A 21,966-nucleotide genomic window follows, 5' to 3' on the forward strand; every position below is an offset into this window, starting at 1 on the left:
AGACTTTTTTATAAATCTGTCCTGAATTGGTAAATCATCAACTAGCATATATATATATATATTTCTACAGCACCGCATGTACAGTTTTTCCTATGTTCACATTTCTTCTTTAGTTTTTGTGTGTGTGTGTGTGTGTGTGCTATTCAGTGCTGTCTCTTTTTTTTTGTACCTCAATAACATGTTCTGTCAATAAAATACAGTACAAACAGTAAGAGTGTAAATTTGAATCTTTTCCATTCTCTTGCAATTACACTCACACATACACTAAGATGTAACTTACAATTGACAAGAATTGTCATCAAAACTTTAGCCGTAATTTCCATCAGAACATCCCTCCAGAGTAAACTGTTATATTGACAACATGACTAAACAATTAGACTGTCTTATCCGTACACAATGACACAAGGACTTGTCATTCTGATGGCACTGACATGTTCATTGACACAGATATTTACTTTTGAGAGATGAACTAAGGATTTTGAGCAAGAGAGTGGCTTTTGCAGGTTATCCATGGTGTTTTGCTATTTGTACAAATTGGTTTTAGAAATGCACTTACTGTTTTGCAAATTATGAGTTTGATTCGAGAAATGTACCAAAGCGACTGAGAAAAACTGTAATGTTCTTGGACCAACATGTAATGCAAAAATATATATAATAATTGGAGTAAGAGTTGTTAACATTTTCATAATAATATCTAATATTTTATAAGAATATGTAGGCCTATATATAATTTATTTCCATATTAATTTTCCCTACTGATAAGCCTGATAAGCGTGCTGTTGTCCTCTACAGTGGATGTATTAAATCATTGCTCTGTTTGGTCATATTTTGATTAGAAACCCCATAACATTTCCCTGAGATGTTGATTAATAACACACAATTTAAAAAATGAGTCAGATTTAAATGATAAATACAAAATGTTACAAAATATCATATTTCCATAAGAGTGCTACATTTGACTATTCAGTGATTTTTTTCAAAGACCAAATAGAAGTTGTTGTTCTGTGAAACCTCAAAACAAATGGTGTCTCTGAAAAGCACTGAATGTAAGAGAAATTCACTAAAAATAATATCTTATGAGGACAGTGGCACCCAGATGGTTAATTTACTTTTATATTATATAAAGGTAATAACGTTTGATACAGGCTCGTCTGCAAATAGCTAAAATGGAACAAATAATGACTTAATGAATGAAAAGTCTAATAGAACCCACATAAATAGAGCTGTCAAGGTTAATAGATAGATAGATAGATAGATAGATAGATAGATAGATAGATAGATAGATAGATAGATAGATAGATAGATAGATAGATAGATAGATAGATAGATAGATAGATAGATAGATAGATAGATAGATAGATAGATAGATAGATAGATAAAAGACAACAAAGCTGTTTATGTTTATAGTTTTAAGCAACAGTATTTTTAATACACAAGGGACACTATTAATCTGTGAGAATCCAATATAAAACATGCACGATTTAAAATCATTAAATTGATTTGAATTTGTTCTTATATTTTAATGCAATATCTTAATTTTATCTTAATTCTAAAATCTATATCTACATTCTAACTTAAAATAAAGCATTATGGTCGGCGGAATCTTTTCAACATATTATATTGCCCTCTAGTGTGTTAAACTATCAGTCGGGTTATCACAGTAATGAGAGTGAGTTCAAAAGACTCGAGTCATCATGGCTACTGGTCTTGGTGATTTTCTCCGGCGTTTAAGAAAAGGCCACGAGAAAGATGAAGGAACTACACATAGAGAGGATCAAGGTTCAAGAAGGTAGACAGTTGAGTTATTTCCAAAGCTGTTTTGAGCTACTTATTCGCTAATGGCATAGACTGAATGCTCATTTTCCAATTGGCATAGGCGGAGAGATCAAGACATCTCCTCGACGTCTTTGGAACCTGGGCCTTGTAAAACGTTGTCTGTGTCTGAACAGTGCGGTAGGGGCAGCCGTAGGAATTATTTCGAGAGGTAAGTTATCAATATTTTATACATACCTTGGTTTCACACACAATGTTTAAACCTAGTCCCAGACTAAAATGCATGTTTTAGCTTTTTTAAAGGGGAACATGCCCCCTTTTTACAAGATGTAGTCTCAGGTGTCCCCAGAATGTGTCTGTGAAGTTTCACAAAATACCCTACAGATAATTTATTACACCACGTTGTAAATGCTCACATGCTGTTTTCATTCATGTGTCTTTCCATAAGAGGCCGGAACCTTTACAGAGCTCATGGATACTCCACCAAAAACTAACAAAACATCTGTTTGGTTTTGATTTATCATCTCTATCACGGTCACTCTCACGTGACATTGCAGTTCTTCATCACCATAGTTTATTATCTGCATGCGTTTAAAAGCCATATCAGCCTAAACTTGTGATATGTGGTTTTCTGCGTGCACGTCTAAAGCATGCGCGCAGAAAGCTGGATGTCGGACGGTGTGTCCCGTGAGTATTAAACGTTCACCTCTTATTGCGCTTAAACCATCAAATACACACAAGGTTATGTAAAAAAACACACAAAGTTCACATAAACACAGTCAGATATGTCTGTGAACGTAAACAGCATGTAAAGAAACTGCATGTTGCATTTCTTTCACTGCTAGAGTTTGCTTATTCAAAACAAAGGAAGGGGGTCTATACTAATAGGGCAAAGTCCGTCAGCTGTCATGAGTGGGTTCTAAGTTTGTTACATTTGTGACGTCACAAAAGCTACAATCTGAGTGGGGAGTGGGAACTTTTACCATTATAGGGTGGCACACGACATGCATGTTTGTTCAACACCATTTAAAAGTGATTTTGCATAATAGGTCTCCTTTACCTGAAAGTAACTTGTACTGACATATATTTTAATGTCACTGACATTTTGTCTCAAAATACACACCAGTAATGTTTTTATTTCTATTGCACATTTATTAAAACTACGCAAATGCCCTAATTTAAAGGTGCACTATGCAACTTTCCGTCCACGAGAGGGCGCCTATTCAAAACAAAGGCGTAGTTTGATGACGCCAAGTTTGAGCGCAGTATCTTGGGACATGTGGTCTTCACCTCACAGCCGGTGAAAAATAGGACACGGGCAGAAATCATGTTGATAGATGCGGTTATTAACGTTACTGTAGTGTGAAGCAGAGCAGGGCCGAGTGTTGTGGAGCTGAGCACAGCTGCTGGAGCGATTGAAATGCAAACACCCACTTCGCGAGCACTGGGACTTTTATTATGGGGGGACGGGACACATTCGCCGGGCGCCCGCACTATTTCCGCGTTTCCTGTCATTGGTATGAGGTAAAGTAGCTCTGTTTATGATATTAGATACATTTAAGTGTGTTTAAAATGATGATTTGACGTTACTCTGTGCGTTTGCTCAGCGCTACTGTGACATGTTCACACTGCTAAGAGAAAAGCACTTCTGCCAAATAAAACCGAGGGTAATACAGATATGACGCAATAGACAGGCGACTCCCTCAAACTCTATGCTGACACGTCCCGGGTGATTGGTTAAAATAGCAATTTTCTCACAATTTACAAATAGTTGGAAACATCTGGGATATTGTAAGAACTTGACTGAACAAAATATATAGCACTGGCCTAGTGGTTTTTGGATATTTTACTGCAAAAATACTACATAGTGCACCTTTAACTAAGGCCTTAGCCTTGTCTGTAAAACCCGTCCATTAACTCTTTCCACGCCAGAGTTTGTAAAAAAAAAAAGTTGCCAGCCACTGCCAGGGTTTTTTACCATTTTCATAAAAATGTAATAGCCCATAGAATATTTTATTTTATAAATATACGAGCATGCAATATATCAAAAGAAAGAGCTGACCCTCTTATTTTGAACATTATTTTACTAATTTTATTCTAGCTTCATGCATTTTTTTTTGTGGATCAACTGTTGAAAATGGGTGAGTTACAAAAGCAACATTTTGAACAAAAAGCTGAGAAAATCACTTTTTTTTGTGAAAGACTTAATCCAGATCAGATTCAGAATGATGATCAAACACAGATGGTGTAGATGGAGTCCATCAACACCCCTAATGCTTGCACAGTCCTAGAGATCGTCCTGGGTCCACATTTCATTCAGTAACATTAGATAGTTTTGTTGATAGTTTTTTATTGTTGATGACCACATTTTACATATGCATCTGCTTAAATATGATCACTTGTTTTACTGCGTTTTCCTCACGTGTGTTTTGATCAGGAGATTCGGTACTCATTCAGAAGATGCGTAATAGCGCCCCTTAGCGTCTAACAATGAAAAAACGGAAACCCGTAATATTCTGTGTTTGGCGGGGAAGCATTTTCTCACAAATAATGGAAAATTCTGTGTTTGGGGGGGAGAGAGTTAGGGGAGTTTTCACACCTTCTTTTCAGGGGTCTGAGCACAGTTTACGTGATTTATTTATTTTAATAAAGGGATACTCCACCGCTTTTTCATATTAAACTATGTTATTCTCTTAACTAAGGCTGCATTTACACTGCAGGTCTTGATGCACAATTCCGATTTGGTGACTATATATACTATGTTTTTGACGACTTGCTTACAACATCTTTTCAAAAGCGACCCGTATCCGATATTTGCATTTACACTGTACACTGGGAAAACAGCCCAATAAGTTCTTAACTGGTGAAAGGAAGTAAAACAGCGCGATACGCAATGGACGCAGACAAAATGATTGCACAATGTTTTGCTGTCTGCTCTGTTCCACACATCTTTAAAGTCAGCAAAATATTTCTCTCTTAAGACGGAGAAAAAGAGGAGAGCCCTTGATGGGGTTGCCAGGTTTTCACAACAAAACCCGTCCAATTGCAACTCAAAACTGTGTTAAAGTAGTCCAATTCCGCATGAAAACTGCAGACTTGGCAACACTGGATCGCAGTTCATGTCCACCTGAGTTGACATCATTCGCCTCCGTCCTTTTTTCAATGACGTACGACTCGCATTTACTGGGGGATATCCGATTTGACCGCTTACATGGCAGACGCTAATGCACGCATCCGAATCATATCGGATTTATTACCACATATGAGTGAGGCCTGAATCCGATCTGAGGATATCGGAATTCATGCGTTTTTTTTACTGCTTACACGTTCACATGTCATATCCGATCTGTGCTACATGAGAGGAAAAAATCGGAATTGGGTCACTTGAACCATGCAGTGTAAATGGGGCCTAAGATGAGTTGATATATACCTCTCTCGTCTGAGTGCATGCACTTAATCTCTCTGACGTGCGGTGACATTTTGATAGCATTTAGCTTAGCGCACTAAGTACAGTTCATTCATTAGGTACCAAACAGAGATCAAGTTAGAAGCGACCAAACACCTCCACGTTTTCCCTACTTAAATACAGTTACACTAATAGTTGAACGACCAAGTATGGTGACACAAAATAAAACAAGGAGCTTTTCTAAGCGGGTTAAAAAGGATAACTATAATATATGGCGGAATAGCACTTTTGAAAGTACTTCGACTCAGTGCAGTCAAAAGTCACACCTGAGAGGATGAGGGGGAGATTTGAGGGAGGATTTTTTAGGTGTGACTTTACTGTGCTGAGGGAAACGTGGAGGTGTTAAAGATAGTTTAATATGAAAAAGTGGTGGAGTATCCCTTTAAAATGTGTTGGCCCATTTGTGAACACTCCTAACGATCTCAGACCCCTTTTAAACAGTTTCAGCTAACAGAAAAAAGTCCACACAAATCAGTCTGGGCTCACTTTTTGAAAAAAACTTAATTTGGGCATCAGATGCCTCTGTACAAATTGTCTTCATGGATGCTTCTGGCAGATCTCTACAAATGATTTGTTCACAACATACACTTGTTATTGTAATTCCAAAAACGAGGCAAAACTTTTGATATATGGTTTTACAAGTGCACAGAAAGCCAGCCTTCACAGCGTGTCTACTAAATTAATTATCTTACAGTTTTTCTCAGTCGCTTTGGTACATTTCTCAGATCAGAATTGAAATTCTCAAACCTACCTGTTCAATTCTCACATCATTGTGTCACTTGTGCACATCAAAAAAGCAGTTTCTCATTTCTTTGAACAAGTTGCAAATGCTTTGGTACATCCATACAAATGATTATGTACAATTCTCTGCTGTTTCCTACATTATCAGTTGCTTATGTCATGTTGATCAACATGTATTACATTGGGTCTCTGTTGAATAGTCTCGTCCCCCACAACATTTAGGCACAAGCTCAGCATAAGTCTTTACATGCAAAATGGTTGAACAAGTTATCATAATATGTCAAGCATATTTCTATACTTTCTATATTTCCATTAGACCTTTTTAAAAATCTGTCCTGAATTGGTAAATTGCTCACAGGTAAATCTTGACTTTCTCTAACGAAGGTGCTTCTTGTGAAACATCAACTAGCAGATATATATATAGGATATATATATATATATATATATAATAATCTCTACAGCACCGCATGTACAGTTTTTCCTATGTTCACATTTCTTCTTTAGTTTTTTTGTGTGTGTGCTATTCAGTGCTGTCTTTTCATTTCTGTATCTCAATGACAGGTTCTGTCAATAAAATACAGTACAAACAGTAAGAGTGTAAATTTGAATCTTTTCCATTCTCTTGCAATTACACTCACACATACACTAAGATGTAACTTTCAATTGACAATAATTGTCATCAAAACTTTAGCCGTAGTTTCCATCAGAACATCCCTCCAGAGTAAACTGTTATATTGACAACATGACTAAACAATTAGACTGTCTTATCCGTACACAATGACACAAGGACTTGTCATTCTGATGGCACTGACATGTTCATTGACACAGATATTTACTTTTGAGAGATGAACTAAGGATTTTGAGCAAGAGAGTGGCTTTTGCAGGTTATCCATGGTGTTTTGCTATTTGTACAAATTGGTTTTAGAAATGCACTTACTGTTTTGCAAATTGTGAGTAAGATTCGAGAAATGTACCAAAGTGACTGAGAAAAACTGTAACGTATTATTGGATTTAAAGTGTCAAAAACACACAAGGTTCACATAAACAGTTGGTTTTGTCTTAAGTAAATGTAAACATCTGGTTAATAAATTGTGTTTGTGTATCAGCAGATTGGATCTGTACTTTGCTGCAGTTCTTAAAGTGACAGCAGTCTAATTTTTTATTTTTGTTTTGTTTATTCATACAGTGCAGAATATGCAGTTTATCACTTGAATGCTGCTTTTAGGTATACCTACTTTACCTGGAAAATTTCAAGCAGTTTATTTAATTTGGATCTTTCTTTTATTGTATTGGCCTATTGTGTTTAAAAAAAATTATCATTGCATTCTGCAATTTAAAAAAACAACACAGTTCAAGGAAAGTAATTCAAAACAGATGTTATTAACTAAGGGTATGATATAGTGCAAGAATATGGATGTAGTATTACAACAAAATGTATTATTTATTTTTTTGTGCTAAATATTTAGGGTAAGAGTTAAGCTCATTTAACAGCATTTGTAGCAATGCCATTTTACAAAATATCTTGGTTAGTGAGGCACATACAATGTAAGAAAAAAACCAACAGTATGAACAAAAAAGAGTTATAAAACCACATTCCTACTTAAGTGGACCACAAAAGGTTATTAGGGTACAGGGACAGTGTGAACATAAAGCGAACTGGGTCCTTTTTCACTTGGTTCACCTTTTGGTCCACTTAAAGGAATCTGAGTTTAGTTCTTTTAAAGAGGACCCAAGTGTGAAAACACCCCAAGTTTAAGAGGCATTTTTAGTATATTATCATACAAAAAGCTGTGCCTATTCCTTGTATGTCCAGGTTGCCTTCTGAGATAATCCTGAAGATTTGTTCTTTTCTGGATGCCTCTTCTCTGTTCAATATCAGCTTTGTCAGCAAGCGCTTTCATGATCTGGCAAACAGCAAGTGAGTTCATGATATAAAGAATTTGAATTAGGAATAATACATATTAACATAGATGTCCAGTGCTCTGTGGTCTGTGTTGTATGCTTCTGAGTTTGAGAAGAAAAACTGGAGACCCCGAGGAAGCATGATGATAGAAGCTGTGAGCAGCACAAGCGTGGAAGAGAAACCTGCGGGATACTGGAAGAAGCTGCTACTCAAGGAGATGGCTGGCTACAAGGACACCATGTGGAAAACAGAGCTAAGACACATGAACCCACACACGGGCATGCCAGCTCTAACAGAACAAGTTCTCAGGTAGGCCATGTGTACTCGCTGCTTTTCTTTGAACGACAGAACAAAATCTTTTGGTCCACAAATGCATGTTTCTTGTGAAATACTTGAAAAATATCAACCCAAGTGGGAAAAAATAACACACACACACACACACACACATTTTTAGTGAAGCATTTATGAAACAGCAAATGAATTTATTCAGAATTTAGTAGAGATTGTGTAATATAATGTTTTCCCAAACACTGTTTTTTTATTGTATTTGTTTGTGTCCGATAATAGATAAAAAAATGTTATGCTTATTTTTTTATATCTTTTTAATATGACTCATTACAATAATACATAAGCATAATTTCACCACTAAAACATAAAATGTATTGTTCAATATTTTATATATATATATATATATATATATATATATATATATATATATATATATATATATATATATATATACGTTTAAAATATTTTATATGTACAGTAGTGGTAAAAAGTGATGTAATTTACATGAGCATCCTTTATTTAAATATTACAAATATTAAATTATATTGCATAGTTGTGCTTGGAGTCATTTGTTTTTGTTTTTGATAAAGCAATAAAACATGCCAACTTGTGGAGACATAATTTTTGGCCAGGCTGTCATGCAAAAACAAGAGAACTAACACATTTTTAATAACTTATGTTGTAGTTAACTCTGTTTTTTTAGATTGTAAAATAAATCTTATAGCTGTAGTTTGGTGCTTTTTGCCAAATAATTTGGTCAAATAAATACCTTTAACAAGTTTAGTGTTATGTTTTTCCTTCACATTTAAAATATTTAAGAAATATAAAATATTCTCCTCATATTGTGATTATTTAATTGAACTTCTAGGATATCCCCTCCGGAAGCCACTACTGTACATGTCATTTTTATTTCTGCGGTTTTACAATCTAAATGGTCAAACATTTAATTTAATTTTCCTTTCATTTATTTCCTTTGTTTTGGAATGCCTTATATAACATAGCAAGGCATATATATATATATATATATATATATATATATATATATATATATATATATATATATATATATATATATATATATATATATATATATATATATATATATATTAAAATATGTTCTATATTATTTAAATATACTCTTGCATACTAAGAGACAAATAAACGTAAATACATATTTAAACTGTAAATCGAGTAAATCAGTTGAAGCAGAAAATGGTGAATACAAGTTTTAAAAATATATATATATATATTTAAATATATTATTAGTCTTGCTATAAAATTTAAAGCATCTCAAATGTAAGTGGAACATGTGCATAGTTAAAAATAGGAACTACATCTTTGGTCATTTTGTTTTACAGGAGATTACACATTCAGTGGGAGATCACGCTCACAAATACCAATGGACATGAAAGTGTCTATAAGCAGACGCACACTTTCTTCGAAGATTCATCGGTTACGGTGTGCTGGAACCATGGCGGCTGGCCGTGCCTGAGCAGTCTTAATGGCCTGCAGCTTCATGGTATAATGTGTCCAGCTCTACCAACTCCAGGAGACAAGTAAGGAACACAGCTGAAAAATCTAAAGCGTACATCCGCTAATACAATCTTACCCTTATCTGACTAATGCCTCTAATGTGTAGGCCAAGGTGGCGCTCTCTGATTCAAAATACAAGTTTAAGGAAAAGTGTACACTGGACATTCCTTGGGGCTGACAAGTTTGTGAAGTTGCTGCGCTTTAATAAAGGAATCGTTGTCGGAGTCTGGCGGGTATGTTGATGATAATTTCAAAATAATTGTAAATAATTTCAATATATTAGAGATGCACAATTCAAGAAAGTATTTCTGTACAATATTGGTTAACGGACAAGTTATTTTTTACTGGTTGATATCACATGGGTTGATATTGGATATTTAGTTGTGCATTTCACATTTTACATTTCGATGCCATCATCTAAGCTCACTTAATGTTAATTTTTAAATTATTGATAGAGCAAGCAACTTTTAAACCACACTATTATTATTTGTGTGTTAAAATATTTTTAATTAACCCTGAAGAACCGGGTGGATAGTTTATAGGTCATAAACACTGTTTTCTACAGCAGTAGTTTTCAAACCTATCCTGGAGGCACTCCATCCCTGCACATTTTGTATCACTGCCTCCCAATTTGCTTACTTATACTGCTACTTAAAAGTATGTACTTTTTTTTTTCTAAAGAAGAAGAAAAAGTACATAATTTGAGTGTGTAGCAGAAGAGTATACAAGCTTTAGGACATACTACTTCATCTTTTTGTCAGGTTAAATAATGACAATTGATCACACAAACCCCTTTATCTAAACCTCTCTACTTAAAGCTACACTGTGTGATATTTTACCCCATCTAGCTGTGAAAAGGTATATGACCATCCAGTGAATAATAGTTTCTGTTCCTCTCAATTTCGATTTCGTTTTAACTCCTACGGTGGCCGATTGATTTAGTCCAAGATTAACATGGCAATCCCCCTCTTCACATTCGACACGGTGCCATAGAGTGTTAAAATGTGAAAGGCGAAGCTTGAATTTATGTGTATGTCCCTCTTTGGCTAATGTACTTTCAAGATGGAGGAGCAACATGGCGACCAATATTCGAACCCCTCACCCGTATGTATTTTCAATGGCATATTATAAACTTACGAGAATACTTTATTACTTAAAAGAAGTAAATATACATTAATGAGCACATATATTTTTGAAAGAACTAAGTGTTTTTAGCTAAGAATAAACTAAAAAAAGTTACACAGTGTAGCTTTAACTGTCAGACTCGCACATCCGTCATGTTTATAGTTTTTTATAGTTATTTATAGTTACTTTTTATCCACATTTATATTTCTTGTCTAACTCGCAATGGGTTGTGGGCAATTTTAGCCGTTAGTGTGCGTCGATCTGCACTTCGAATTCTGACCGGAAATAGTAGACCATCTGGGTATCTTTTGGAATACTCTTTTCAACATACTACGATTTGGGACTTAATAAATATCTTTTTGTCAGGTTAAATACTGATAGTTGATCACTCAAACCCCTTTGATCATAAAAATTGCACCTTTTTATGTGCAATTTTTACCTAGGAAACTCATATTTACGTTAATTTTGAGAGCACGTGAATGCAACATTATATCATCTGAAAGTGTGTGCGTCGATCCGTACTCGGAGACGCGTTTAGCTGTATACGTTTACATTTTGTACCGTATCAGCATTTCGTCCACACAGATCTGGCATTTTCGAAGCCTGGATCTGAAACCGGGTCCCAGTGGATAAATCTGAAAACGACAATCTTGCGTTTTCGTGTGTACAGCCAATCCGTATATTTTCTGAAACGGTGATGTCATCACACTACTTCCAGCACGGTGAAAGAGTTCAGAGATACAACTACGGGCACTGGCATGCGCACATCAATATTGTGTCATTTAATTACCGTATTTGCATTATTGTAAGGGTAAACACATCTGTATTTATTGTTATTTTATCGTGAGATTTTGCCTTACCTCCTACCACTGCTATACCCCTTCTAGCCACAACTCTTCTTCTCTGTTTTTAGTGTATTTCTGTGGCAGAATTACAAATTACGCCACACACTGGCATGGCATGTATACTACATCATTTTGAGTCGGTTTCAGTGATCTTGTGTATACGCAGATATTTCTTGAAACAAGGAAAAAAAAGAAGTTCTGGCTTCGTGTGGACGGAGCCTAATTCTATTTTCGAATACTATTTAGTATGGAATGGATAGTATGCGAAATGGGACGTAGGAAATGGTATGGTCCCCCTCATCAGACACACCCAATTTAGATCATGCAGTTTCTACTAACGAGCTGATGAGTTGAATCAGGTGTGATAAATGAGGGAGACAAACAAAATGTGCAGGGCTGGGGTGCCTCCAGGACAGGTTTGAAAACCACTGGTCTACTGTAGTGATCAAAATCAGATGTTGATAGTAAGTTGATTGGTTCAAATAAAGATTGTTTTAATTAAGCAGGATTAAGAGTCTTTGTGTGAGTCATTAAATCATTCATTAAGTTCATTCAAACGTCATTCGTTCACTTTTTTTTTTTTACATTCATTCAATTATTCATTCGATCATTCAAAAACAACAACAAAAAAAAACCGATTCAGGCCACAACCAATTGAAGCCAGAGCTTTCCCTATCCAATCTTTTTTCCCCCTCATCTTAAGAAATATCTGCGTACACACACAAAACCACTGAAACCAACTCAAAATGATGTAGTACATGCCAGACCAGTATGTGGTGCTGTAATTCTGCCAGAGAAATAAACTAAAAACAGAGAAGAGTTGTGGCGAGGAACTGCAACGGTCGGAAGTGAAGCAAAATCTCACGGTAAAATAACAATAAATACATTTGCTACTTACCAGATTGTTTTAATAATACCTACACCTACCCCAATCCTAAACCTACTCATATAATAATGAAAATAATGTTATTAAATGAACCAATATATATGTGTGCATGCCCAGTGGTCGTAGCTGTATCCCTTCTAGTCTTTAAAGTTGGACGTGTTGTAATGAGATCACTGTTTCACAAAATATATGGATTAGCTGTACACACAAAAAAATACCGGTTTCAGGCTCCTAAAACGCTGGATCCATCTGGACGAAACAATGATACAATACTAAGTTTTTACGTATCCAGCTAAACGTGTCTCCGTGTGGACTGGGCCTCAAATTAAATCTATAAAATATTTAAATCTATTTTAAATTTTACAAAGTATTCTCAATTTCCGCAATTTCATAAAACCATTAAATATAATCTGTAGTAAATCTAAAAATGAAAATGTACCTTTTGATGTTGTGATGCCTATGTTTACATTTAAAATGACTGATTTTATAATAGTGTACAATTTGAATATCAGCCATTTATTCATTATCACCTAGCCTAGAAATCTAGACGCACCCTAGCGGCAGCAAATTTATTCTGCCCGCAAGTGTCGTCTAGGAACTCTCAATACCCTTCTAAGCTGTATTCCTCTCAATCTGGACGGGCCAATCACATTGTGTATAGAGTCGGTGGGCGGGGCCATGATGACGACGGCCGAGTTGCGTTTACGTGCTTCTAGTAAACACAGAAACTGGCGAACGGTGGCGGTCTTTCGAATCAGCTTTGACTGCGATTCTGGAAGACTTGGAATTAAGCTTTTCTCTGAGAAAAGAACGGCACTGAAGTCATTCTTAAAAAGCGAAGATGTGTTCGGGGTTTTGCTGACCGGATACGGCGAATGTTTAATCTATCAACAAGCTCTGTTTCACCTTCGTTGCTCTGGTTGGGTGGTAGCGCTATCCTATCGCGTGCAGAGGGAGTTTGAAAGACAACCGTTTATCCCGCCCCTCGGATTGAGCCCTGTCTATGGTGAGTTTCCAGACCAAACATCTTGATGTGGGTCTGGCTTGTCAGGCTAATTATCTCCCGTAACACAAAAATTATTATCTATTGGCTTATTGTTGCATCCCTAATATAAATTGTACTGATTGTTTTAAGAAAAGAAACTTTATATTGTTATTGCAATATTGTTATATCGTACCACAATATTTTTTATGCATGTTATTTTTATCTTTTGTTCATTTGTGGTGTTTTCAGGGCAATTGGAAAATTGCCTTTATCATGATCAACCTTCACTTCCACAAACTGATTGAAAGAAGTCTCCTTGGGTCAAGATTTTGGTATTGAACTCTTAATGGGCATTATGGTTATTTAGTATGCTGCTGTTGATAACGCATAGTCCCTTAACATTCTTCGTTCACATCAATAGTCCCTACATACCCACAGAGGACACTGCTCTGGACCCGGACCGTGGACGCCATGGATACACTCTGCACATTGTGCTTCACAATGCCGTTCGGCGAATCATGTGTCATCGCTTTTCCCCACTCTACACCAGCAGAAGTAAATATATGATTCATTTTTGTAATGCAAATAATACAAATTTTAAGAAGTATGCTAAAAATTACAACTTGACTAAACTAATTTATTTTCAACATTTTGATATTTAAATAAAATGACATTAATGTTTATCATTTTAATGTTTTATTACAATAATTAATAAATAAATAACAATCATGTTTAATCACTAAAAATACAATGTATCATTCTATATATATATATATATATATATATATATATATATATATATATATATATATATATATATATATATATATATATATATATATACAAATAGATGACATCAAATGTTTAAACTGAGAAAATGTATCATTTTAAGGGAAAAATAAGTTGATTTTAAATTTCATGGCATCAGCACATCAAAAAAGTTAGGACAAGGCCATGTTTACCACTCTGTGGCATCCCCTCTTCTTTTTATAACAGTCTGCAAATGTCTCTGGGGACTGAGGAGACAAGTTTGTCAAGTTTAGGAATAGGAATATTGTCCCATTCTTGTCTAATACAGGCTTCTAGCTGCTCAACTGTCTTGGGTCTTCTTTGTCGGATCTTCCTCTTATTGATGCGCCAAATGTTTTCTATGGGTGAAAGATCTGGACTGCAGGCTGGCCATTTCAGTACTTGGATGCTTCTTCTATACAGCCATGATGTTATAATTGATGAAGTATGTGGTCTGGCACTGTCATGTTGAAAAATGCAAGGTCTTCTTTAAAAAAAGACGATGTCTGGATGGGAGCATGTTGTTCTAGTACTTGGATATACCTTTCAGCATTGATGGTGCCTTTCCAGATGTGTAAGCTGCCCATGCCACACACACTCATACAACCCCATATCATCAGAGATGCAAGCTTCTTAACTGAGTGCTGATAACAACTTCGGTTGTCCTTGTCCTCTTTAGTCTGGATGAGACGGCGTCCTAGTTTTCCAAAAAATAACTTTTGATTCGTCTGACCACAGAACAGTTTTCCACTTCGCCACAGTCCATTTTAAATGAGCCTTGGCCCAGAGAAAACGCCTGTTTCTCGATCATGTTTAGATTTGGCTTCTTTTTTAACTGGTTTCAGCTGGCAATGGCCAATGGCATGCTAGATTGTGCTCACTGACAAGTATTCCTGAGGCCATGTTGTGAATTTTTTTTTTTTTTTTTTTTTTTTTTCATTACAGTAGCATTCTTCTATGTGATGCAGTGTCGTCTAAGACCCTTACCCGCAGAGATTGTTCCAGATTCTCGGAATCTTTGGAATATATTATGCACTGTAGATGACGATAACTTCAAACTCTTTGCAATTTTTCTCTGAGAAACTCCTTTCTGATATTGCTCCACTATTTTTCGCTGCAGCGTTAGGGGAATTGGTGATCCTCTGCCCATCTTGACTTCTGAGAGACACTGCTTCTCCAAGAGGCTCTTTTTATACCCAGTCATGTTGCCAATTGAGCTAAGTTGCAAATTGGTCCTCCAGTTGTTACTTATATGTACATTTAACTTTTCCGGCCTCTTATTGCTACCTGTCCCAACTTTTTTGGAATGTGTAGCTGTTATAAAAATCCAAAATGAGCCATATTTGGCATGACATTTCAAAATGTCTCACTTTCAACATTTTATGTTACCTATATTCTATTGTGTTTAAAATATAAGTTTATGAGATTTGTAAATTATTGCATTCCTTTTTTATTTACAATGTGTACAGTGTACAAACTTTTTTGGAAGCGGGTTAGTAGTTTTAAGTCAGATGACCGGAGAATAATAGAAGTTCAGATAAATAATAAATAAACAACTTTTTTGAATCGGGTTTGGTTTTTATATATACATGTACATTACATGTTTGTTGTTTTACAAGCTAAATGGTTACACATTTAATTTAATTGTTTCCTTTCATTTATTCCCTTTGTTTTGGAATGTCTCATATAGCCATAGCAAGGCGTAAATCCTTTTTTTTGTAGTCTGATGTGCTAAACCTGAAAACTTCACTAAACAAATTTATTTTCTACAAATTATGATCAACATTTTGATATTTAAATTAAATTATTTGAATAATATGTTTGCACAATTGTTCTTGTGCTTTAAAGTGCCGTTTCAAGAGGACTATGTGCGGTTGATCGCCATTGATTTGGCTGATGTGCCTGAGTACAAGTCTGTGGCGAAGATCAGTGTCCCATGGAAAGCAGAGGGACTGCAGGGAGAGGTTGAGGTACCTATGATTCATTCTTGATTCTTACACTCAAGACTTAATTTCTCCCTGAAGCTGACTGGTTTGTCAGTGCTATGCTATTCTTAGGAGATTGTCTATAAATAGATTGGTAGGTATCATGCTGTGTGAATAGGGAAAAATGCTGGAGACTTGCTGTATGCATTGTAATAGACAAGTGTGCACCGTTTTTTATGTATTTTGTTGAGATATGCATGTCTCTTTATTAAGAAATTGCAAAAAGTAACAAGTGTTTACTTGCTCCACCCCTCTAGCGTTGCTGTATGATGACCCTGACAATTCTGGATGAGGCTCAGCGTCCCTTCTGGTGTGTGAGTTCTCCTGTTAAGATGTCCAATAAACTCAGAGTGGTGGACTTGGAATACGAAGGTGAGCAGTACGTCATCCTGTACGAGGATATGGAGGGAAAGGTCAAAATGACCTTTGTGTGGATGGAGGAGCATCAGCAGTACTTTTTGGTGCAGTTAATTACTGCATTCCCAGCAGCCAAAGTGAAAAGGCGCTTTGGGGGAAGATCTTGAAAATGTTGCAAAACCTGGTTGGGTTGAGTTGAATTGTTGGACTGATTCTGGCAGTGCTTTGAGTTGTAAATATCCAAAGCTGATTTTGGAATATTTTTATTTTCCTCAAGCTTGTTTCATGTTCATGAAAATGTCGCTTTTTTTGTCAGTTTGTTAATATATATGTCTGGCTCTTTTTGTTAAGTTTCAGGGACTGTTGTTTAGTCTGGAAATGCCGGACTGCTATTTTTAGTTTTAGCACCAGTTCAAATTTGGTAAAAGTTGTTCATTTTTGACATCAAGTTTTTCATAGTTTAATGAAATAGTGTAAATTCAGTTAAGACAACCAATAACACAATGGTCTGAACATCCTGTTTACTGTGCAACTAAACTCCGATTGTAAACACAAATGTTGAATTTATATGAATTATTGATTTCTCAGTAATGTTTTTATGAAGGTCATTCAAGTGCTGGAGTGATGCTTTTCCAAACGTTAAAAAGGACATTAGAAACACTGTTCAAAACAGCTGATTTTGATTGATATCGATACATAATCAGTTAAAATTCTTCTCCATTGTACCAGCTGTTATGAAAACATATATAATAGCTCTTATTTTACATTCATGTGTAATATCCGAACTACAAGCATCACCATAAGAAATTGCAAAAAATAAACCTGTAAACAGGTAGCGTTTAAGCTTTGGTCTTTCGACACTGCTTTAAAGCGTCTTCCAGAGCTGCAAGAACCATCGCAGCATTGGCCTTGTTGCAGTTGTATCCCATGAGTCCAATCCGTATTACCTAAAAATCAGTTCAACATATAATTATCCAGCCATGTAGTTAAATGCATTTTCATGCACTTGTTGTTTTTCTTGTTGACTACCTTTTACTCACCATGCCAACAGAGGGCCCTAGACCTCCTGTAAACTCTATTTGGTGATGCTTCATGATGTAAGCCAGCAATTCCTTCCAGTTATATCCCTCAGGGATGGCAATGGTGGTGACTGAGGGTAATCTCAGATCCTTTGGAAATTGAAGTATAGTTTAACTGCTTTCTCTTTTAGCGTATATTATTATTCTCAGAATTAGCGAGTGAATTCGACAACAAAAATTACCTTGTCCTTGATAAACAGCTTCAAGCCCAGGTCTTCCAAGCCTTTCCAAAGATATTCTGCAACTTCTTTATGATGCCTCCACGAGTTCTCAAGCCCCTTGAGTAGGCATTTTAGAATGATTAACCTCATGACGTCACATACTACTGATTAAAGATCCTTCAAATGCATCAACTGCCTATTAGCAGGCATATTTTGTAACGGATATACACTACTGTTCAAAAGTTTGGCGTCGGTAAGATTTTGTTTTAAAGAAAGTTACACTATTATTCAGCAATGCCACAATAAATTGAGCAAATGTGACCGTAATTATCTTTATTTATAATATTAAAAAATATCTCTATTTCGGTTTATCAAATAATCCTGATAAGAAATGTTTCTTGTGCAGCAAATCAGCATATTAGAATAATTTCTGAAGGATCATGTGACAATGAAGACTGAAGTAATGATACTGAAAAATCATTTAAAATTATTTTTTAAATTGTAATGTATTTCAATTGTACTTGTTTTACTGTATTTTTGATCAAATAAAATGTAGCCTTTGTGAGCATTAGAAAAAAGGAACTCATATCGACCCCAAACTTTTGAAAGGTAGGACTAAAAGGTTAAACAATGTCTAAGATTGAACTATTATGACCAGCTAAGTGTTAAATGTTGACTTTGATTAAAATATATCTAGCCCCTACCGTTTCAGCAAGGATGGCTAGACTTTCCCTCAGGGCAAAGAACCCAGACACAGGTCCTGTGTGATGATATCTGGAAACACAGTTCAGTTAGTTTTACGCAATCTGTAACTCAATACTCTACTGAGCCTACAAGAGCAAGAGTTTGTGTTTACCATACTTACATTCTGTCTGGCCTGCCATCATTGCCCCAGTAATTGGATAAATAGGTCATATCAAGGAGGTAGGACACTGGCTTTGTTTTCCTGTTGAACATCTTGTGGCTATATCACAGTTGAGGTGAAATGGATAACATTGGTTATTCCACTAATTGTTTGAACGATTCTATGTGTGCAAAAACATACTCATATTTATTCAAGTCTCTCCTCACCATGCTCTTTCGCTAAATGAAACTGGTGCTGTGCCAGGTGGAGCATTCAAGGCCTTTTGGGATCCAGTATACAAAATATCAATCTCTAGAAAAGAAAAAGAGGATTCATTATGTGGAACACAAATGTTTGAATTGAATCTACAGGCATTTACACAGAGATGCACATGATCAAATCATCCTTCACCCACTTTGTTGGTCCATTAAAAGTGGTGCAGCTCCCAATGACGCCACTGAATCCACTAAGAGCAAACAGTTGTGTCTGTATAAAAAAATAAAAACACACACAAGAGCACATCAGTGGACAATACAGACATTTAACTTTAAAATTAGCTTTAGCTTTATTAAGTTCATATAATAAAGTTTTGAAATAACCTTTTATTTTTCCTTTACAAATCTTATTTGTTTGTTTTTTAAAACTACAGTGTATACTATAAAATCTTGCATGTACATTTTTTTTAGCATTTATTCATGTTTTTGTACCTGGGGTCTCTGAGACCCCAAACAGAATCATGAAAGTTTTTACCAAAAAAAAGAAAGTACAATAGAAGTCACATTAAGCTAAATGATTGTAGAATTTTCTTACTTTTGGCACATTTCACCTATACCGTCCATTGGGTGCACCAGACCAGCTGACGACTCTCCATGTGTAAGAAAGAAGAGAACTGGCTTATGTTTAGCCAGAGCCTGTAAAATGACACGTTGGTTATAGATCAGGGAATTGCTTTGCTAGTTATATAACTTACAGTGGCCATATTATAACCCATATGGAATGGAAACTTGTCTTAACATCATTTATATATGAAGTAAACTTTTACCTGTTCAATTTCTGTATTTGTAAAATGTCCTCCAGGTGTTTTTACCAAGGTGTGAACCTTTGCACCTATAAAAAGAAAGATGTTTAATCTTCAATAGATAAAGCCTTTGTACAGAACAATGTAATTACATTATTATTAGATTCATACCCATCCGCTCAGCGATTTCTGCAACTCGTTCTCCCCAGATTCCATTGACGGCAACTAGAACACTTTCTCCAGGCTCCACAATGTTGAACACTGCACATTCCATCGCTGTGTGACCAGAGCCACTCATGGCCAGAGTCATGTTGTTACTGGTCTGAAAAGCGTACTGGATTCCTTTCTTGATATCATTCATAATCTAGACAAAATATGTGCAATTACTGTTAACATCTTTAAAATATGTTTATTTTAGTTTAATAGTTTCCACAAATTAGCTCCATATCTATGACTTAGTGATTTAAAAATATATTAATATTACTTTTTTATTATTTCGTTGGTGCAAAAACACAGAGTAAAATTTACCTCGAACATTTCCGAGTGCATATGACCTATTATAGGTCTCCCTCCTGCCGCTAAAACGCGAGGCGGCACATTGGATGGTCCTGGTCCAAACAGGTGCCTGAATGGAACCTCGAGTGGACGAAGCATACATGCAGGTGGAGGGATGGTCACAGAGGACATCCCGCGGTGGACGCTGTGTTTGGTGGACCGCGCGCATTCCAAAGGTACCTGCTTCGCCAAGCGCGCGCATCTGGATAGGACAGTCCTCGGCATCATGTTTCCTCTCGCTGCGGTTAGTTAAAATGATAAAACTTTGCGTTCGATCATTTTAAACAAACGGGTCTTTGACCCCTGGAACACAAAGCAACATGCGTCATGCTTTTGGAACAAAATACCCCCGCCCTTCATCTTCCAAACAAGGTATAACGGTCCGGAGGTAGATATGAGGGATGTTCTGAACAGCATAACAAAATAGAAAAGGGTGGTATCCTAATAATCGAGAAGCTGTCGTGTTATTATTACTGTTATGTAAGGCTGTATTTGTATTTGTTTTTTCGTCCTTTGAATCGATATTTTAACCCTTTCTGATAACGCACAAAAATACATAAAGGGAGCACAGGTGTTTATCTGAAACTTTTTCACAGAGTTAAATTGCCCTTTACTGAAAAAATAAAATGTTGTTGTCGATTAGCCAGTGGGATGATTGGGATGTCCATGCAGTACTGTTTAAAAAAATCAAGCCTATTTATATGTTTAGACTTGGAAATAAGGGCGTTTGATGCTGGTTTAGTTAGCTAAAAAATCATCTGCTGTCTTCAGGTAAAAGAAATATGTAGAGGTACGTAAGGCCTCTAAGTGTTTTATGAAACAGACAAAAGTGAGTTTGTTTACATCCTTGTATACAAGTTGCTTTATTGATTAATTTACTGTCAACTTGTTTACCAGCACAGTATTGTGATTGGTGGTTGTAAACACACACACTGATACTTACAACTCACATTTCATTTGTTCCTTACATGATTAGTGCAGCACATTGCATTAGATCTTCAGAACATGTTAGTGGCTTGTGCACTGTTCTGATATTTCAATTTACAAACAATTGTTATTTTGATTCTCATTTTTTAAATGTGGTTTCAGTGTTTAAAAGAAGCTATTCAAAACTGTCTGAATTTTTCAACATGTCTATGGTTTATAAGGGCAGCTGGTGTGATACTTTAGTCATCAGCTAAAGACATTGTCTTCAGCTTTTTTCTGTTAATATAACATATTTTTATATAGTTAATAGATTGTTCTGTTCCCATTCAGTTAAAAAAAATACTTACTCTGTAAAAACGACCTGATCAGAAAACAGTGCTTCTTCAAAAACACACCAGTCGTGTGTCATAGGAAGCAGATGCTGATGTCAAAGAAGGGACTTTGACCAGAGCACTAGTCCCCATCACTTATCCTGCAGTAAATAATTAGTCTACACGGTAAATAAGTGGAAACGCAATGTTTACCCTTGTGTGCCCTTTGCACTGTGGCGGGGATCTACACTCACTTCACAGGCCAGATGTAACTCAACTCTTGCCATGCTTTTGTGAAAGACAAGACATGTATGCAATGTGTATTGACTAATGGATACATGGGTGACCTTGACCCCATTCAACTACAATTTAAGTGCTAATTCAAAAAATGAGTA

General features: G+C 35.9%; 2 protein-coding genes across 2 annotated transcripts; one reads left to right on the top strand and one right to left on the bottom strand.

The window, feature by feature from the left end:
• Positions 1 to 1,653: 1,653 nt before the first annotated feature.
• Positions 1,654 to 16,979, top strand: zgc:161973 (uncharacterized protein LOC556635 homolog). Its single transcript, XM_067453890.1, has 10 exons — positions 1,654 to 1,789; positions 1,877 to 1,984; positions 7,794 to 7,898; positions 7,959 to 8,192; positions 9,530 to 9,727; positions 9,811 to 9,937; positions 13,795 to 13,877; positions 13,967 to 14,100; positions 16,183 to 16,304; positions 16,577 to 16,979. Exons 1-10 carry the CDS (start codon positions 1,695 to 1,697, stop codon positions 16,841 to 16,843), a joined length of 1,473 nt encoding a protein of 490 aa, XP_067309991.1. The 5' UTR covers positions 1,654 to 1,694; the 3' UTR covers positions 16,844 to 16,979.
• Positions 16,980 to 17,182: 203 nt separating this feature from the next.
• On the bottom strand, positions 17,183 to 20,601 carry agxtb (alanine--glyoxylate and serine--pyruvate aminotransferase b). Its single transcript, XM_067453891.1, has 11 exons — positions 20,307 to 20,601; positions 19,950 to 20,142; positions 19,803 to 19,867; positions 19,571 to 19,671; positions 19,176 to 19,246; positions 18,988 to 19,072; positions 18,782 to 18,880; positions 18,621 to 18,690; positions 17,938 to 18,033; positions 17,717 to 17,845; positions 17,183 to 17,623 (listed from the first exon to the last, which is right to left on the bottom strand). The coding sequence occupies exons 1-11, from the start codon at positions 20,559 to 20,561 to the stop codon at positions 17,516 to 17,518; spliced, it is 1,272 nt and encodes a 423-aa protein (XP_067309992.1). The 5' UTR covers positions 20,562 to 20,601; the 3' UTR covers positions 17,183 to 17,515.
• Between the last annotated feature and the right edge of the window lie 1,365 nt (positions 20,602 to 21,966).

Source organism: Pseudorasbora parva, chromosome 9 (genome assembly GCF_024679245.1).
Source record: "Pseudorasbora parva isolate DD20220531a chromosome 9, ASM2467924v1, whole genome shotgun sequence".
NCBI classification, from domain to species: Eukaryota; Metazoa; Chordata; class Actinopteri; order Cypriniformes; family Gobionidae; genus Pseudorasbora; species Pseudorasbora parva.

Coding starts and splice junctions, on each gene's coding strand:
- zgc:161973 (XM_067453890.1), top strand. CDS start 1,695: ATGGCTACTGGTCTTGGTGATTTTCTCCGGCGTTTAAGAAAAGGCCAC. Junction 7,899..7,958: donor CATGATCTGGCAAACAGCAA/GTGAGTTCATGA, acceptor ATAGATGTCCAG/TGCTCTGTGGTCTGTGTTGT. Junction 16,305..16,576: donor GACTGCAGGGAGAGGTTGAG/GTACCTATGATT, acceptor CCACCCCTCTAG/CGTTGCTGTATGATGACCCT.
- agxtb (XM_067453891.1), bottom strand. CDS start 20,561: ATGATGCCGAGGACTGTCCTATCCAGATGCGCGCGCTTGGCGAAGCAG. Junction 20,143..20,306: donor TGCACTCGGAAATGTTCGAG/GTAAATTTTACT, acceptor TATTTTGTCTAG/ATTATGAATGATATCAAGAA. Junction 19,247..19,570: donor ATAGGTGAAATGTGCCAAAA/GTAAGAAAATTC, acceptor TTTTTTATACAG/ACACAACTGTTTGCTCTTAG.